The sequence below is a fragment of the Monoraphidium neglectum genome (genome assembly GCF_000611645.1).
Source record: "Monoraphidium neglectum strain SAG 48.87 unplaced genomic scaffold scaffold06151, whole genome shotgun sequence".
Taxonomy (NCBI): domain Eukaryota; kingdom Viridiplantae; phylum Chlorophyta; class Chlorophyceae; order Sphaeropleales; family Selenastraceae; genus Monoraphidium; species Monoraphidium neglectum.
The window spans coordinates 1-2,466 of NW_014007484.1; the positions used below are offsets into that span (position 1 = coordinate 1).

General features: G+C 69.0%; 1 protein-coding gene across 1 annotated transcript; it reads right to left on the reverse strand.

Moving 5' to 3' along the window:
- Positions 1-20: 20 nt before the first annotated feature.
- MNEG_16242 (hypothetical protein) lies at positions 21-1,582 on the reverse strand (the record flags this gene model as incomplete). The annotated part of the gene is made up of 4 exons (XM_014035288.1): positions 21-113; positions 407-515; positions 845-988; positions 1,308-1,582. Coding segments are annotated over 4 exons (621 nt in total), but the record flags the coding sequence as incomplete, so codon positions are not given.
- Positions 1,583-2,466: the final 884 nt, after the last annotated feature.

The following is a 2,466-nucleotide window of genomic DNA, read 5'->3' on the forward strand; positions in this document are numbered from 1 at the left end:
CCCCCCCCCCTTGCCTGTACTATGGCGTCCTGGCAGGCTGTCTTGAGTCCGTCCAGCAGGTACTGGTCGCTGGCCGCCAGCAGCTCGGCCTCCAGGCCAGACGGCACCACGGCCTGACAGGGGGGGCGGTGTGGCGGGTGCGTGAGGATGTGTTGTTTGCTGTCGGAGCCGCTGCTTCCGAAACGGCAGGCAACCTCCATGTTGCAGAGCCCCCAGAACAGACGCCTCGCTCAGCAACCACGAGCCACTCATCTGCCGCCGAGACCGCCCGCGCCCCCCCTCTCCCCCCATGATCCGCGAGCCAGACGCCCGACCTGGCCCCGCCGCCATCCGCAATGCCGCTTTTCCCCCCAGTACTGCCACCCCAGGCCCGCTCCCCGCATCTCTCGCCCCTGGGGGCACCGACCTGCCCCGTGTAGACGTATCTCATCATGGCGTCAAACGCGGCCCAGCTGATGTTGGGGATCTCTATGGCACCGGCCCCGGCCTCGCGGTAGCCCCCCTCAAACATGGCCCTGGGGGGCGGGGCGGGTGGATTGGGCATCGTATGTGCGTACATTTATGTATGTGTGCATGTGTGTGTGCGCGCGCATGTGTGTATGTGTGTGTGCGTTGAATGCGCTATTGATGAATTGCACGCAGGGTAATGCACCGGTGCAGCAGAACGCAGGGCCTGCAGCGCTGGTGGGTGGCACCCACATGAGGGCGCCGGTCGTCTCCAGCCCCAACCCATGAAGCCCTCCACACCACTAAGTGGCACTCATCACGCTGAGGCCCCCACCAGTCCTGACGCACACTCAAACGCACTCGTGTCCCCACCTCCCCCATGCACACACTCACACACCTGAACGCGTCGCTTGACGCCAGCAGGGCTGTGCGGTGCGCGCGGAAGGGGCGGCCCTCCACCGTGAAGGTGACGTCAGACAGCGTGGGGCTGTCCACGTAGGACTCCCCCAGGGTCACGCCGCGGCCGTCAGCCGCCGGGGGGCTGCGGGGTGTTGTGTGGGGGAGGGATGATGGCGGGGTTGGGGAGGAAGCGGGAGGGGAAGTGGGGAGGGGAGGGAGCGATGGGAGAGGAGAGAAATCGTGCCGAGCCATGGGGCGGCGGGTGCCATGGGGCGGCAGGTGCCACGTTGATGTGTTAGGAGTGCCAGACTGCGGGGCATAGAATCATCCATGGATCCATGCGCATGGAGGAGATTTTGAGTACTTCCTTGACTTGAGAGGGCACAGGCAAGCCACTGTGCATCGCTCATTTTGCACCCTACGCGCGGCGCATCGCCCCTCCCAATATCAATACTGCGCACGTGCCAACCGACGGCAGGGCCGCCCTGAGCCGCTCCGCCAGCGCCGCCAGCGCCCCCGCCGCGTCCGCCTGCTCCGCCCCCCGCGGCGCCCCGCCTTCCACCGCCTCGCGCGCCGCCCGCTCCGCCGCCGCCGCCGCGGCCGCCGCCGCCTCCTTCGCCGCCGCCGCCGCGGCGCGGCGGCGCGAGGAGAAGGGCGGCAGGTTCGAACCCGTCGACCCCTCCTCGCCCTCCTGCGGCGGCGGCGGCGGCTCCGCGGCCGGCGGCCGAGAGAGCATCTCCAGCAGCACGTCTAGGCCCCCCTGTTCGAGGAACACCCGCCTCAGCGCCGGTCCGGCCGCGACGAGGCGCGCAAGCGCGGACGCGGCAGCGCGGCGGACTGCGTGGTCGCGGGAGCGCAAGAGGTAGGCAGCGGAGGCGAGGGCGCGCGGCGTGGCGAGGCGAGCCTCGAGGCGGGCCAGGGTTTTTTGAACACAGTCCTGCGGCGATGGCACGCGACTGTGTGTGTGTGTTTGTGTTGTGTATGCTGTGTTGGTTGTGTTGTATGTGTGTTGTGCGGGGTGTGTGTGTGTGCTGTGTGTGTCTGTGAGAACATTGTGCGCATGGATACAGGGTGACTTCAACCCCAAAGGGTCAAATCAAGCGCGGTGATTTCAGGCGGCAGCATTGGTCTGTGGGGGGGGGGGGGGCAGGCAGGGCCTTGACGGTAGGAGTGCGGCCCGCCAGGTACGCTGGCCCCGCGCTCCGGCCATCCATCGAAGGACGCTGCCTACACCCTGGCAAAGTGGACTAAGCCCCCGACATGCTCTGGGTACACCTGCTCCTCAGATCACCGCAACCACGTTCACTACTGTCGCCTTCACAGCCGCCACCCCCAGCTAGCCCCGGCCCCGTCGCCCCCGGTAGCCCCGCCCCCGCTCCCAGGCACCCGCCCAACCTTGGACCCCTGCGCCTGCAGTGCCTCCAGCGCGGCCGCCAGCCGCCGCGCACCCCCCTCCCGCAGCAGACCCGCCGCCGCGTCCTCGCTGTCGCTGAGGCCGTAGAGCGCAAACGCGGCGTTGTGCTGCAGCGTGGGGTGGGGGCTCTCCAGCAGGGCCAGCAGCGCGGGCAGGCCGCCGGCCTGGACGATGCCGGCCTGGGTTTGGCGGAGGGGGGCGGGGCG